The sequence below is a fragment of the Cololabis saira genome, chromosome 6 (assembly GCF_033807715.1).
Source record: "Cololabis saira isolate AMF1-May2022 chromosome 6, fColSai1.1, whole genome shotgun sequence".
NCBI classification, from domain to species: domain Eukaryota; kingdom Metazoa; phylum Chordata; class Actinopteri; order Beloniformes; family Belonidae; genus Cololabis; species Cololabis saira.
This window is the reverse complement of record NC_084592.1, coordinates 3,782,454-3,798,988: the sequence shown is the minus strand read 5'-3', so window position 1 is coordinate 3,798,988 and position 16,535 is coordinate 3,782,454. Positions and strand designations below refer to the sequence as shown.

The 16,535-nt window shown below is 43.2% G+C and overlaps 1 protein-coding gene across 2 annotated transcripts in view; it reads left to right on the top strand.

Moving 5' to 3' along the window:
• Positions 1-3,489: 3,489 nt before the first annotated feature.
• plekhm3 (pleckstrin homology domain containing, family M, member 3) overlaps positions 3,490-16,535 on the top strand; it is a 70,568-nt gene continuing 57,522 nt past the window's right edge. For both annotated transcript variants that reach the window (XM_061724334.1, XM_061724333.1), the window contains exons 1-2: positions 3,490-3,543; positions 7,133-8,324. In XM_061724334.1, coding sequence (XP_061580318.1) covers positions 7,802-8,324 — 523 coding nt within the window. In that variant the 5' untranslated portion in view covers positions 3,490-3,543; positions 7,133-7,801. The remainder of the gene's footprint in view (positions 3,544-7,132; positions 8,325-16,535) is intronic.

The window sequence follows — 16,535 nt, the reverse complement described above, 5'->3', positions numbered from 1 at the left end:
ATCACCAGAAAAATAACACCAGAAAAATAAGTTATTTGACAATTTTCAGCTGTTTCAAGTAAATTTTCACTTTAAATAAGTAGAAAAATCTGCCAGTGGAACAAGATTTATCTTCTTGTTACAAGCAAAAAAAGTCTTGTTCCACTGGCAGATTTTTCTACTTATTTCAAGTGAAAATCTACTTGAAACAGGTGAAAATTGTTAAAATTGTTGTTTTTTCAAGTGACGAGTCTTGTTTTAAGTGTAATGAGATTTTTTTTTTACTAAAATGAGACATCTTAACTAGAAATAAGACAAATATTCTTGTTAAGATTGTGAGTTTTTGCAGTGATCCATGTTACTTATCCTGTGAAGGACAGAGTCATATTGATAAGTTCAGAAAAGTGTTTTTTATTGTTGTGTTTTGATGTATTTGATGTAAGCCCAGTGGATATTTAAAGCTTACAGAAGGCTGCATTTAACTGCTGCTATGTCATTCCTGCAGTATTTCTGCAGCTGTTTTGGTCACTGCTATTATTTGTAATATATTATATTATTTGTAATCAGCACAAATTATCTGTCCCCATATGATCAAATCCACCATCCCCCCTGATTTTATTTTACAACAAAAGTACTGCTAACTGCTGGAACCTCAGCTCAGCCAGTCATATAAGTGTGCAAGGTGGTTTAAACTCTAGCTATTAAGCCATTATTCTAAATTAGACTCCTTGTCAAGTTCAGTTATCAAGATTGACAAATTAGTATTGGAACTCTGTTTAAGGGATTCTGGGGAAAACAAATTATGTTGAGCCTCAGTATTCAACCAAACCTCCGCTCACGTTTGATGTGTTTCTCTAAGACGTGGCATTCCGTCAAAATAAGGTCCAAATAAACTTCTTTGAAGTTAATGTTTCCATTTCTGTTTTTCTTAACTGATGCATGAAACAACAACAAAAATGAATTAATTTAATTACTACTAAATATTTTTTTACCCATATAGCTCAGTATCGATGCATCTTTGCACAAAAAGGAACAAAAAAACAACTGTACGTGGATGTGCCAGAATTTTTGTCAGATAAATGAAGACAAGTCAGAAACAATAGTGTTTGGATCCAAGAAAGAAATATTAAATGTTAGCACTGAGATTCAAGTAGTGGAGCTGAAAACTAAAAACCAAGCCAGAAATCTGGGACTGGTTCTCACTGAGACCAGAGTCTTCACTGAGACCAGGAGACCAGAGTCTTCACTGAGACCAGGAGACTGGACCATATAAGTCCAGTTCTTAGATCTCTAAACCAGTTTCCTGTCCGTCCCAGAACAGACGTTAAATCCAACTGCTGGTTCATAAATCTCTGAAAGTTCTCGGACCAAAATCCATCTGTGATCTGGTCCATGATGAACCAACCAGAACCCTCAGGTCGTCATGGTAACGCCTACATTCTGTTGCCACAGCTACGCCGTAGGGTACGCTGTTGCCTACGCCGTAGCCACGGCGTAGCCGTGGCTCTAGAGCCTGCAGCGCACCGCAGCGCACCGCAGCGCACCGCAGCGCACCGCAGCGCACCGCAGCGCACCGCAGCGCACCGCGCCGCACCGCCAGCCGCACCGCCAGCCGCACCTGCGCTCTCCACTCTCGCCGGGATGGAAACGCCGGTGGGCAGGATGCACGTTTGGGTGGGCACAGCTGCCAGGAACATAAGGCACTATCAGGTATTGCAAATAATGCAGAGCTAAGCCATTTTGGGCTTTATATGCAAGTAATACAATTTTTAATTGAATTCTGAATTTTACAGGTAGCCAATGGAGCGATGCTAACACTGGAGAGACGTGGTCTCTCCTGCTGATTCCTGTCAGCACTCGTGCTGCTGCATTCTGGATCAGCTGGAGCCTATTCAGCAAATTACTTGGACATCCTGCTAACAACACATTACAGTAATCCAGTCTAGAAGATACAAACGCATGAACTAGTTTTTCCTGCATCACTCTGCGAGAGGATTTTCCTAATCTTTGCAATATTACGGAGATGGAAAAATGCTATTTACAAACCTGATTAACATATGGTTTAAATGACAAATCCTGATCGCAAACAACACCAAGGTTTCTCACAGTTGCACTGGAAGCCATCGCAACACCATCTAATCCCTTCCTAAGATGCTCTGGACCAAGAATGATAACCTCTGTTTTATCTGAATTTAGAAGCAGGAAATTTCTGGACATCCAGTCCTTGATGTCCCTAAGACATGCCTGAAGTTTAACTAACGGTTCTGTTTCATCCGGCTTCATAGACAAATAGAGCTGTGTATCATCAGCATAACAATGAAAGTGTATGCCGTGATTCTGGATTATACTTCCCATATTATTTCAGTAATCTCCCACAATTCACTGCAACTTTTATTTCTTTCATCTCATTTTTTCTACTTATATGTGTCTGTCTTTAATTTCTGCTTTTAAAGTATTTTAATGTTTAATGTATTGTTTTAAAATATTTTTATTTAAACCACTTTGTATTGTCTTGTATATGAAATGTGCTACACAAATAAACTTGCCTTACATGTTTTAAAGTTTGAAGGTGAACATTGTGAGAGCACTAGATGGGGATTCATGACATGTTTCTCTGTGTTAGAAAAATGAAAAAGCAATAAAAAAGTAACATGCTAGAAAACAATCCCATTATCTCCAACTTTATAGAATAAGGAACTTTAAAGGAGCTTGAGGCAGGATTGAGGCAGGATTTATGAAAAAAAATCCGTATACATTTTAAGTTTTCTAGTAATAATGTCAGATGAAGCGTTCCAAATCAATAAGAATGAGCCCTCTAGTGTATCTCTCCTTTGCCTTGAACAGGCTGTGTGCTGCAAAATATGCTGCAATTCGGGCCCAAATTTCCCGCGCTGTCCTGCGGATGTGACGTCACATGATGCTGCATGCGCGTTCTCCCCGTTCTCCCGTACCGGCTTCATTGTTGGCTGCAGTACCCCCGACGGCCGTCGTGGTGAAGGGTGGCGCTATAGAGTCTCATTTCTTAAAAGGAGCCTCAAGCTCCTTTAAATTCACATAATGGAGCATAGAATAGGAGAGGAATTATTAAATGAGAATAACAAAAAACGAGCAATGTCTAGACTTATTTTACTTGCATTTTTGTTTTCTACTCTTTTGAGACATGTGAAAAAAAATCTTAAAATCGTTAATAAAACCCCGGAAGGAGGGTTTACAATTTCTCCATTTGGCACAATGAATATGGTACTTACCCAGTAACAAAATTATATTAATAATATCAGAAACAGAAAATTCAAAATCATCCATGAAGAAAATAATATGGCTTAATTCAAAAGGTGGAACATTATTCATTTTAAGATATCCAATTGTGTATGTCTGTCTAGAAACAATGAGACAAAGTATTGATTTGTAAGTGAGTTATTGATAAGTGAGTTCTTGATAAGTGAGTTGTGTGTGAACTATCATGTGAACGGACGTCTTGCGGAACCTTTGTCCTTTAGTTCCGGTCCCACCCCGGGACGTTAACGCGGACGGACTGCAGGATGACATAATGGTAAACAGAGTAAGGTGAGTCTGGATGTGTTTTTACCTCAACTGCTACGGTTCTCTGGTTTTATCACCGGAATATGGCGGTGAAGTGTCAGTGTACCATGATGGTTTGGTTTCCAGTGAAGTTGTTGTTTTAGGTTTTATTAAAACGACATTGATGAGTGATGAAGAGCCGCTAACGTTAGCCTTTAGCCGCACAGCCCCGGCTCTCATCCATCAGCTGGAGCAACACGGGCCTCATTCTGTCCGTTTATGCTCCAGAAACGCAGCTTTATGTGTCGAGGTGGTGTGGCTGTGTGTTGTGATACATAGGACACAATTATCTCACGTTGTCAGTGAATAAAAGAGCCGTCTAGGCTGACCCTGGCGTCACCTTCCCCTGTTTACTGCTGGAGGAAGGAGATGAAGTCCTGCAGCTGCAGCTGATTAAAGTCCTGCAGCTGATTAAAGTCCTGCAGCTGATCTAAAGTTCTGCAGCTGATTTAAAGCTGTGCTTGCTTTGGATAAGTACAGTGCTACACTTTTTGCAGATGATACAACTATATATTATGCATCAAATAATATGACAGAGTTAAGGAACACACTTCAATCAGAACTACAACTAATACTTCAATGGATATGTGTTTTGGGAGAAAATCTCACTTTTAAGGTTCTAGGAGTGGTCGGCTGTACCAAAATGAATCACACACACACACCTCGCTTTTGCTATAATGACATATGGATCTTTATTACCAGCAAGAAAAGCAAGCATTTTCATAGAAGACATCCACAAAACTACTCGTTTGCTAGGATCATTTGCCAAGTTATCCCCCGCAAATGGCAGAGCACACAAAATTACTCGTTTGCTAGGATAACGGGTCAAGTTATCCCCCGCAAATGGCAGAGCAATATTCCTCACACACAACTACAAAGGGTTTGAAGGCCTAACTCTTACCTCAACACGGGACTGGAGAGCCGGGGACAGTCCGGATATAGAGTAAGCCAAGGAAAAACCGCGCCGGGCATCCTGCATTGACCCACGGCAGACTCTAAAATCCGAACTTCCGGCTATCGCGTCTTTATACCTTTCCCTCAGCACCTTGCGGAGTTTAGTTTCGGCTCACACGGGACCCAAAATCCCGTGCGAACCAGGCTCTTTTTCACAGAAAAACAAGCATTTGTTATGATAAACAGCAGGTGCGTGGCTGACTAAAGACTAAAGCTGTGTTTTGGGAATCCAGGGCATTTTCAGGACACAAAATGTATTTTTTCTCCCTTCAATATGCGAGAATAAATTGGTTTTGAATGTGGCAAAGACTAAAAGCATCGTGTTTGGGGCCAAACATGCTGCTAATAATAACAATCAGTTGGTCTTATCATTCAAAGGTTCAGGTATTGAACAGGTTCAAGAGGCTAAACTGCTCGGTGTCACACGTGATGAGCAGCTGTCTTGGGAGAAACATATTGAGAATGTGGTCAAGAAAATGGGTAAAGGTGTAGCATGTATCGGAAGATGTTATGGTTTTCTTACTCCTGCCGCTAGAGTGCTGGTGATCCAAGCACTAGTGTTTTCTCACCTTGATTACTGCTCACCAGTTTGGTCGGGTGCAGCCAAAAAAGACCTCTCTAAGCTTCAAATTGCTCAGAATAAAGCTGCAAGGCTCGTATTGTGCTGTCCATCAGGTGTGAGACACAGTACTGAAAGTTTGCATGCCAGTCTCTCATGGCTCAGAGTCCAGGAGAGGTTGGCTTGCAGCTGCAGCTCAGTACCTTTACAGCTCAGCAGTTGCAGCTGCAGTTGCAACTAAACAACTCAGCACCTCAGCAGCGTCACTCGGCTCTGCGGCTCGGGAGTTGTCATCCCAGATAGCGATTATACTATATTACTCTAAATATACACCGGCTTCTTGGGAAAAGCTGTCTGACAAATGAAGTACAAACTACCTTGCGTAAGAAATGAGAACGGATAAAATATTCACATACGTAAGATTCTGGATTTTAAACAACCCAGGGCCTTTTATTAAGTCTTAAGGAGTGTCAACTTTTCTTTGGGACGAAACAGCGTGAATTGAAACAGTTTACTTGACTTTAATCACTTTTAACAGTTCATCATTCAGATTCTTGGTTAAACCGTCCTTGGAGAGCCTGGATGTTCCTGTACGATGGGGAATAATAATAATAATAATTAAAAGAAAAATCATGATCCCATAAAAGTGAACCCAGATGAGACCTGGGTCAGATATGCAGATTTTGGTCTTTTTTTTTCCATCAGGAAAGACACATTGTTGGCTTTTGAAAAACACACAATAGACCACATAAGTGTGTGTATATTTATGTCATGGCAAAAGTCCTGCTTATTTCAATGATATGGTTACATAATTATGGTAGTTGAATAAGGAATTTTGCTTGGTATCATATATTGCATTAATGCAAAATAGCTGATAACCACAAACACATTAAATGGAGTCTAAATGTCCTCCAGTTTACTTTTTGTAGGAGTCATATTATATATATATATATATATATATATATATATATATATATATATATATATATATCCTTTTACTTTGAAAATTGACTCAACTTCATGAGATCTTATTGAGAAGTCTGCGACATATTTTGGTTAAACTATAACAATGATAGTGTTTTGGCAAAAGTAAATGAAGACATTTGACTCAAGTGTAAAGGATTTGTGACATCTTTGTCTATGTATACAACTGATTACAGGTACTTTTAAAAAAAAAATTCCTCTTAAGACATTTGATCACGTCACAGTTATTTAAAAAAAAAAAATCAAAGTCAATTATTTTAAATTTCAAAAACATCAATAACAACACCTAAGTTATTCATTTTTGATCCTATGCAATAATGGACCATACTCTGTGTAATTATGGGTCATTTTATGTGTAATTTAGCATTTACAGTGTACTATCAAATAAAATATTATGTGGATATTATGTGCTCTGTGTTGGTTCCATCTTGGTCTAGCAGGAACTCCCGGGATAATTATTTCCCTCTTTGATACAAATAATTAGTCTGGTTCCTCTTGATTGGACTTTAAATGTCATTAAATGTCAGAACTGCAGCAAATGCAGTCAATAATGTGACAGTGATGATGAAATCACATAAGCAATGGCCATTAAATACTGAATATGTGAAGAAAAGTAAAAGAAGCTGAGCTATGGAAGAGAACAGAGTCAACAAGAGAGCATAAATGAGACAGAATTGTGTATGAGTTGAGTATGTGTGTTGAGTATCTGGAGTCAGCTGTTGGTCAGGCAGATAAATGGAAACCCCACCCAGGCCGGACTTATCTCTGCTCAGCCCGCTGGCGAGCAGCCGAGAGGGAAGTGGAGTGTGATTTCATCGGGACATGTAAGGGAGGACAGGCATTTGCATGTCCCTATGAAAGATGTGTGGAGAACAAAAAAAGCTCATCAAGCTTTTTTCCAACTGTTGTCTTAACAGAGCCTCTTATATACATAGAAGCACCTGGAATGATAGCAGGGTTTCTTTTTGTAGAAATGAATCACAGACTCGTGTCTGGCAGCTGTGTTTCTTTTCTTGGTGCTTGCTTGGCGTGCTTCCTCTTGACAGTTTCCTCTTTCTCTCTACTCTTCTGTTACAGTTGAAGCACAAACAGCATTCATTTGATGACCTCACTCACAGCCATTTATGTGGCGGAGCAATACAAAAAAAACCCCAAAGAAGTCTGCTGATTTCAGTCCCGGGACAACACAGATGGAGCTGAGCGTGTGTTCGGTTACGTGGTTTAGTTTTCAAGCCAACTGGATTGTATTTAAGAATCGCAGCCAGCATCGGTGCTAAGCTCTGGCATGAAGCTGCAGAGACTCTCCTTCCACCTAGAAGCTGCAGACTCTCTCCTTCCACCTAGAAGCTGCAGAGACTCTCTCCTTCCACCTAGAAGATACGAAGACTCTCCTTCCACCTAGAAGCTGCAGAGACTCTCTCCTTCCACCTAGAAGATACGAAGACTCTCCTTCCACCTAGAAGCTGCAGAGTCTCTCCTTCCACTTAGAAGTTGCACAGTCTCTCCTTCCCCCATCGCCCACAGGAGAACTCTAAAACTAGATGAAGCCTTGAAGAAGTGAAGAGCAGGACTTTGATTCGGACAACAGTTGCAGTCATTCTGAATGTTCTTAGCATTTGTCCTCATGGCTTCAAGTGTCTCTAGTTGGACATGTGGTTGCCGCTAACAAGACTTTTGTGCTTGGTTTGGGAGGGTGCAGCGTTGTGAGGATTCTTGTCCAAAGGGACCCCCCGTTCTGATCCGGAGATGGAGGGTCTGGAGCAGCTGGACATGGTCGGGGACATCAGCCCGGCCCTGGAGGCAACGGAAGATTTCATCCACTGCATGGATAGGATCCAAGGCCAGGCTCCGAGTCAGGCTCAGACGAGCAGCTGCCAGGCCTCCAGGCAGCCCAAGCAGCGTGGGGACGTGTCCAGCGCTGCGCTGGGGAAGCTGAGCTCCAGCGGGGTGTGGGGGCTGCTGGCCGGAGAGCAGCCGGAGGTGGGGCCACTGGGCCTGGCCTGGGCCGACAACTTCAGCGTGCTGGGGCTGGGCGTGGGCCCGCGGCACGGCAAGAGGAGCCGAGCGCGCTCCACCAACGACCTGGCCACGCAGAGCAAGGAGTGCACCAACAACGCCGGCAACGCCTCCTCCAAGTCTGTCTTCAAGAAGGGACACAACCGCTCTCGCTCGGACGTCAACTACCGGCCGTCCGCTTACACCGACAACGGACTGCCTGCTGTGGACGGAAACACCCTGAAGAACATGATCCTCAACCACCAGCAACTACGTGAGTTTAAATTTGATTTATTTAACCTTTATTTAACACAGGTCAGTCCCGTTGAGATACAATGACCACTTTTTCAAGGGAGGCCTGGCCAAGACAGCAGCCAGAGAAACATTAAAGTAGCACTATGTAACTTTTCCACCTTAATGTAATATTTCATCATCATCATTGTGATGGTACATCAACTTCCAACAGGTTTAATGAACCTCTGTCATGGTCTGAGGGGTCTGTATCACCTTCACTGGCACTATGTAACTTTGAGGTGCATGGTACAGTTGTGCAACAGGAGCTTAGCTGTCCAGTTATCGGAAGGTTATTAATAATCTTATTCAAGAATTATTAATAATTAATAAAGTCGACTATTTATCAAATTGAATTATCAAAATGATAATTCTCGTAGGGGCACCACCTGGGCCTTAACCAGGAAAATCATAACTTTTAACAGCAGAAAATCAGTCTCAGAAATTAGGGATTATTCTGCAGAATAGCAAATCTTACTATCACTTACAGAATAACAATTGAAGGCAATTAGTTCGGCGCTGGCTCTGTCAAACAATCAATGTGACCAAAATTGTATGAAACACAAACAACTCCTCATTAAAAATCAATCAGAATTTATTTACATACAGGTGTCAAAAAGATGGTAACGCAACACCCCAAATAAATCCTGATGGCACACTACATTAACATAAAACCACTAACTAACAAGAAAAACCACAATCAATAAAAATTAAACATAAATGCATGGAATGTAAAAGAAAACACAACAATAATTAACGCGATCCAACGGTTGTGTACGGTTCAAAACATTTAAAGAGGGCGGGGCTTCTGTGGTATTTAAAGATGGACGCGCCCTCGCAAGGCCACGTGCAATCGGATGACAAATACGGCGTTTAAAAATGTGAATAACTGGCGGAAAATGGCGCCCCAGAATAAACTAACGCAATAATGATAATGCACAGTAACGTGTATACAGTAACTTAATTAAAACACAAATGTAGCTGTGGATGCTCTAAGTGATCTGATCGCCCAAAGCACAGCCTCACGTCTCCTCTGGGTTCTGGATCTGGGCTGCGGGCTCTGTCGGTGGTGACCCGGTTCCTGCCGGGGGTTCCCGGTGTCGGAGAGTTCAGGTTCAGCTTTGATCCCACCGCCGATCGCTTCTGGCGGGGATGCTCCGAAAGCGAGCAGTTCCTCAGTCTCTGTCCTGCTCCTAACTTCAAAAAGAAAAGGGCAACAGTTGCTGCAGCGGTGCCTCACGCCGGCTCTCTGGTCCTGACCGCGGCCTCAACAACGGCCTCGTTGCGCACGGGGGGCCGGTTCCTCCCTCGGAACGTCGGCTCGTCCCATGTCTGTCGCCGGGCTGCGGGAGGGGGTGGCGGAGCAGTCGTCCTGGACGGCACGGCCCCTGGTGTGGGGAAAGTGCTCGAAGGAAGAAAGGAGTTAGCAGACAGAGAGAGTTGAGAGCGCAGCGCTCTGGTATCGGATTTTACGCCCGGCCTGTTAATGCAGGTCCTGAACGGCTCCCTCCCCGCCCCAGGCTCTCGGGGAAAAGGTGAGTAGATGCGCCAGCGGCTGCACCGTTGGCAGGAACGTCCGTTCGGTCCGCTGGCTGAGGGAGAGAGAGCGTCTTTTTGGCCGGAGTCAGATTCGTACTCCGCGGGTTGGGTGACGTCATCAGTCCCTGGCCCGTGATTGGGTGCGCGCCGCTTTTAGGCGCCGCCCCCCCACGCAAAGCACGCTGGGTCTTGTAGTTTTCAACAAGGCGGCCATTTTAGGAGGCTGGTTCAAGCTGATTTCAGGCTTGGGGTTGACCAGGGTTTCAAAGTTTGAACATACATTCACAAAATGTTCATAAACATTTATAACATGATCACTGGATGTGGTCCAGTAGGAACCCTTCCACACTAAAAAACTACACATTTTTACGGCTTTGACTGCTTTACGGCATACGTCACTTCCCCCTCCTTCCCGATTCGTAGTTGAGACGAAAGCTGGGCGGGGCGTGGAGCGCAGAGCTCAGCAGAAGCTGGTGTCATGGCCGACGCAGCGGAAAAACCCCAAAAAATAAAAGTTTTATCGGAGGAGGCGGAAAAAAGAAAGCGGGAGAGTAACAAGCTGAATGCCCGGACAAGAATAAACATTGTCCCGGCGTTCACTCGCTGGCGTGAGCTGAAAGACGAGGAGGGATGTCCGACAAGAGAGACAGAATTGTTATGATACAAATGTAAATGTAGAGTTGTATGTTCAATAAGAATCACAATTAGAATGTTTTCACATACAGGGGATTCGTCTTGGGTTCTAGTATTTTTCCTGAGAACTGTAAAATTGTGCAGGGTGATTCACTAATAAAACCAAGTTGAACTTAGTGATTTTCAACATCGTCATATTATATTGTTTAGCCAAAAATAGATACATTACCTCTTCACTATCCATCTTGCAAACAACCGCTGAAAACAGAAAAGTAGTTTTGAAAGTCCGTCCCGTCTTCTCTCATCAAAACAAATGCAGCGACGGGGACAGGAGTTTTCCGGCAGTACGCGCTGGTGCTCATGGGAAATGTAGTGTTCAGTGTTTCCCCTAGAATTTTTTTCAGGCCCGGTGGTACCCACCGAAAAAATCCTAAACAGACGAGGCGCGTGGGACGGCATATTGGACATGTAGCAATATAACAAAGTTTTACATTAAAAATCATTGTAGGCCTATATTGCTGAATGATATCACTTCAATGAAATAATAAGATTGAATCTAACCTTTAACCAAAGTGTCATGGGCCTGAAAGGTCTGACCCCATATGAGCATTGAGCACATCTTTTCTATATATTTCAGAGGGATCTCTATGAAAACCCTCTGGGATGGTCCTCTTTTAACGGCTGCTTGTGCTGACGGCATATGCCACAAAACATCCCTATTCACAATTGAGATTATATCAGTTATAAATAATTTAAACATTTGTTTTACCAGTTTGGTTATAACAGAGTTACATGCATTTGACTGGGGAAAAAATGAACCTTTAGTGGTTCTAGTGGAAAGACAATCTATTGTCTGTGTTGTTTTCATCATTATTGCTTACCAAAAAAAGAAGCTCAATCAGAACAAAAATGTAAGCTAAACAACAAATTGGAAATGTACCATGGGGAGTGTGTTACAACCAAGGGCTGTATTTATGGTTATTAAGCCATTAGGGATCCCAGCCAGATGTTTAAATGCGTTGTTTTTTACTGGGTCACCAGTCGGACCGGTGTCAGCGACGGTAAAGGCTGATTTATGGTCCGCGGTACACCAACGCAGAGCCTACGGCGTAGGGTACACGGCGACGCGCACGTACGGTGCGTGTCGCCGCGTACCCTACACCGTTGGTGTACCGCAGAACCATAAATCAGCCTAGACGCTCATACGTGGCTGGCGCTAGGACCCCGCGGACGCCTGGTGCGTCGTCGAGCTGTGTTTTCCTTAATGCTTCCCTGTAGCGTCTCATGCAAACACAAACACACGGACCTGCAGAAACATTTCTTTATATCATGTTGTCTGTCGCCCGCGATATTTTTTCTTTTTTTTTGACTAGCTACAAACTCTATACATCCCATAATATATGATAATATGCCCGCGCTCTCAGCAGCGTTACTAGGCAACGAAGCAGGTTGACTCCCGTTGCAGAACAGCTGCAGAGGCTCCTAAACGCAAATGATCATTGATTTTTTTTTTTTTTTTTTTTTTTTTTTTTTAGGCCTGGCGGGGGGTCTCGTTGGCCTGGCGGCCCCGCCAGGCCTATATAATGGTAGGGGAAACACTGGTGTTCTTTCTTTGAGCCAGGTCCTGGTCCAGGTTTCTTCCCTCCTAAAGGGGAGTTTTTCTTGCCACTGTTTGGTTTAAGGTTTTTCTCCCACTAGGGGAGTTTTTACCTGCCATTGTTTATGTAATAATTGCTCGGGGGTTCATGTTCTGGGTCTCTGGAAAGCTTCTAGAGACAACTTTTGTTGTATTAGACGCTATATAAATAAAATTGAATTGAAATTGAATTTCTGGTAAAGCACTACCGCTTTTGTCCAAAAGAGCCGCCAAACTCAACAAAAGCTGAAAGTTACATTGTGCTGCTTTAACTAGGTCAGTACCGTTGAGATACAATGACCTCTTTTTCAAGGGAGGCCTGGCCAAGACAGCTGCCAGAAAAACATTAAAAAGTGCAAAAATTAAAATCAGACACTACCAACTCACTCAATAAAATACATAAATAAAATACTCCACACTCAACAAGATAAATAAAAATGTGTGTTAGGTTAAAATTTACATTAAAACAACAACAACTGTGAAAAGTAGCTGCTGCAAGATCCTTCATACGGCTTTTAAAATTTCCAACAGTGATGATCCTTCAGATTTAGGCCACGTTTAAATAAACGGATATTTCCCCCTCTACGTTTTGAAAAATCCCATCATTTCCAGGAACCTGCATAAATATCTGTTAAGGTGCTATGAACAGCCAAACCTACAGGGGGCAGTGTAACGAGAAGATAAAGTCATGCTAGCCAATAAGAATCCTGGAAAAAAACATCAACAAATGACACGAGTAACTTCCAGTTACTTCCAAGATGAACGAGAGTCTTTCGTTTGGAGTGACTTTTAAGTGTGACGTTAGAATATAAAACAAGTAAAATACAAGAAAATATTGACGGTGGCCAAACTAATTGTAAACACAGGTGTCACTCATGACGCTGGTGACGTTTCTGTCTCATAATGTGACGTTCTGAAGCCTAAATGTCCGTTTCTCTCCGTTTACAAGCAAACGTGAAGACGGGGTTTTTGCAAATCTCCACTTTGGCCGGAGTTTTCGGAAATGATGGTTTTTGGAGACTTTGAGCTTCGTTTTCGTGTAAACGAACGGTCAAAACACATGAAAACACCACCGTTTTTGCTATGTGGAAACGGTGCCTTGGTGTCTTCTGTAGGGAGCTCCAGGCAGCAGGTGCAGAGAACTTAAAACAGTGTTTACCTTGTTCAGAATGCACCTTTGGCACATTTAGCAGATATAAATCATTGGAACATAAACCGTATTTGCTGTAGGTTCTGGAAATGTAGTTGCATAAATAATGTGGGAGTAGACCAAGGATTGCTTTCTAGATAAAACTGTACCAGTGGACGAGACGGCGCGTCGTCAGAGACAGACATTCACCTCTCTCATGTCAGGTGCAGTGGTGAGTGAGGGCTCTGCAACCAGGGATGAACCTGAAGGCACCACGGTTCACTGAATCCAGAGACTGCAAACAATTCGCCCAGGCATTCATATATAAAAGGTTGCTGTAATCAAGCATAGGGAGAAAAGTGGCAGAAACCAACTTTTTCCTGCCGGCAAAAGAAAAACAAGTTCTGTTCTGTTTTTTTTTTTTCACATATTCAGTACACCTAAACAATCTAGGTCAAATTTAATTGCATAATCCTAAAATTAATTGAAAAGGTAACACATTTAAAGTATCTGAGTACATACAGGACTGTCTCAGAAAATTAGAATATTGTGATTTTCTGTAATGCAATTACAAAAACAAAAATGTCATACATTCTGGACTCATTTCAAATCAACTGAAATATTGCAAGCCTTTTATTATTTTAATATTGCTGATCATGGCTTACAGTTTAAGAAAACTCAAATATCCTATCTCAAAAAATTTGAATATTCTGGGAATCTTAATCTTAAACTGTAAACCATAATCAGCAATATTAAAATAATAAAAGGCTTGCAATATTTCAGATGATTTGTAATGAATCCAGAATGTATGACATTTTTTTAATTGCATTACAGAAAATAAAGAACTTTATCACAATATTCAAATTTTCTGAGACAGTCCTGTAAATTGTAAAATAGCTTACTATTCACAATTATCACTTTTTTTAGAATAATATTCATTATATTTACCAGAGCATTCAGATTACACCGAGGATAATGGAAAGTTTCCTGGTTGGTGGTTTTGTAACCCTTATTTTGGCAGCGTCCTCTTGTGTTTGCTGCAGCATTTATTTATATATCTAAATTCATGTTTACACATGCAAAACCTCACCTGTGGTCATGTTTTTAGGAAAATCTTTTTTTTTAAAGTCAATAAAAAAGTATGAAACTGCATTGACAGTCAGTATTCTTCTGTAACAAGTAGACAAGTAGCTACATAAACACTATCATGTTCTCTTCATCTGCTGTGCTATTCTTATGCCAGCGTTTACACAGTTGTGCTCCTTTGCATATGTTTCCTCCTTTAACTGAACTGACCCTTTAATGACATTGAATTTGTCTAATTGGACATTGAGCTGTGTTGTTTGGCTGGATGAAGACTATGTTGTGCCCTCTGGTGACCAAGGCATTGAATTTGAATCGTCCTTAATTCTGGCCAGAAGGCTGGCCCTAACTTGCAAGAAGCATCCACTCCTCCTCCTCCTCTTCCTCCTACTCCTCCTCTGATTGACCGTCCATTCTCTGGAAAGCCGCCTGGGCTATTTGTGCTGCAGATCAGGGCGTGTGCTGTTGTTAGGCTGAAGCATTCTTGAAGAAAGCAATAATGACGGAAGATGATGATGACTTAAAATGACACAGCTGTGCTGTTGCAGTCCATATTCAGGCAGAGAGCAACTCTCTCTCTTTCTTTCTTCCTCTCTCCGTCACACACAGTGTGTTTGTTAGTGTGTTTCTGCTACCTGAAGGCCTAAGGAGATCCTCAGGGATCCCGAGGGATAATGGCTTCTAATCCTGTCAGCAAATGGCCTTAAATGAGGCAAGAGAAGAGGCAAGCCAATTACCCGGCCCCTGATACTGGCAGGATTACTTAGTATTAGCATATGTGTGAAAAGACATCAGACTGTTTAGATTGGCTTAATGTGTATTGAAAGAAGCGAGATAGGAAAAGGACTGTAATAAGCAGAAGGCAAAGTAATTTTGTGTGGCCACGCTATCGCTTCATTTATATACATTTTTTTATGTATTTATGTATTTATTTATTTTTTCTCTTGCCTGCACACATATTAATGGTTAATACCATGCTGGTAAGAACCTAAGGCATGTGCATTTTTAATATAAGATACATGTGATTTCTTTTTTTTTAATATTTCACATATATTTATCTTACATACATACATACATGCACGCACGCACGCACGCACGCACGCACGCACGCACGCACGCACGCACGCACGCACGCACGCACGCACGCACGCACGCACGCACGCACGCACGCACGCACGCACGCACGCACGCACGCACGCACGCACGCACGCACGCACGCACGCACGCACGCACGCACGCACGCACGCACACTTTCTTTTGGGGGGGTGACATCCACTGCTGATCCAGGACGCGACAACACACATGGAGGCGACGCCGAGCATTGGAAATCTTCAAAAAAAACAACAGACACGAAACGGGCACAGAACCGGTAGAAACACGAGCAGCAACCGGCCCAGGGCCCGAGACCCAATCACAACTAAGCTAAGCTACTGCGATTTAACTAACCCCAGAAACTACAGAGTGAGCATGCAGGTGAACGGGCCGGTGGGGGGGGGGGGCAACCCTGCCACCCGAGAGACCAGAGGCCGACAAGGAAGAACCTGGACCCCAGGCCACCAGCAACCCCACAGAGGGGAGAAGAGGGCGGGAGGAAACTCAACGCCAGCGAGCCCCCCCCCCCTCCCCCGGCGGCGGCCGAGGCCCCCACGACATGGGAAGAAGCAGCCAGGGATCCTGCGGCGGCGGACCGCGACCCAGGCGAACCCCGGCCACCCGGTCCGGGCCGGACACGTGGCCAGGAGGCCCTCACCCTCCAGACCAACGACCCCCACCCGGCGAGGGACCGGAGACGGGCCCGGAGAGAGGGAACCCCCCAACAGCGCGACACCCGCAGGGCGACACCCGGCGGAGGGCCCCAGACCCAGGCATCCCATTCATCCATCCGATTTCTATAATAATATAGTATAGTAACAATAATAATTCATTTATATAAATGACAACAAAGGGGCTTGTTTGCCCTTCTGTTTGTGACAGCAGCAGGGCTGGGTATTGTTAAGAACCTCACGATTCCATTCAATTTCGATTCTTTAGGTTTGGATTCGATTTCGATTCAATATTGATTTAAATGATTTGATATCGATTCAGAGGCGCTGCACGTCTACAGAGGAATACAGAGGAATACCCGCTTGGTGCCCAACTTCACATGCTTAATTCTCTCCTCAGCCACCAGGTTT